We start from the raw sequence: 364 nt of genomic DNA on the forward strand, positions 1-364 counted from the left end.
CTCTCTCACTCTTTCTATCTTCTGTGAAGAATTCTCTTCATCCCGTTCATCTCCTTCTTCTCGAGCCATAGAGACAGAGGAACTCTGACACTGAGATATGGAAGACGAAGAGGGCGCTTTCCTACTAAGACTGCTGCGAGAGGTACTTCCCTCTTCATCTTCTTCTTCTTCTCTTTTCTTGAAATCTTCAACTTCTCGCTCTCTCTTTCTTCTTTGTTCTTCTTCCTCTTCTCCTATCTCTTGCTCTTTCTTCATCGCGCTGATTGAAGTCTCCTTTACTTCCTCTCTTAGATAACTCCCCTGAGACGAAGGATCCGGAAGAAGATACCTTTGATCCATAGACAGTCTTCTTTCTTCTTTCTTC

General features: G+C 43.4%; 1 protein-coding gene across 1 annotated transcript; it reads right to left on the reverse strand.

Annotated features, from left to right (window-relative positions):
- Window positions 1-9: 9 nt before the first annotated feature.
- CSUI_011565 (uncharacterized protein) lies at window positions 10-361 on the reverse strand (the record flags this gene model as incomplete). The annotated part of the gene is made up of 1 exon (XM_068071663.1): window positions 10-361. A coding segment is annotated over exon 1 (330 nt), but the record flags the coding sequence as incomplete, so codon positions are not given.
- Between the last annotated feature and the right edge of the window lie 3 nt (window positions 362-364).

Source organism: Cystoisospora suis (assembly GCF_002600585.1).
Source record: "Cystoisospora suis strain Wien I chromosome Unknown contig_13810, whole genome shotgun sequence".
NCBI lineage: Eukaryota > Apicomplexa > Conoidasida > Eucoccidiorida > Sarcocystidae > Cystoisospora > Cystoisospora suis.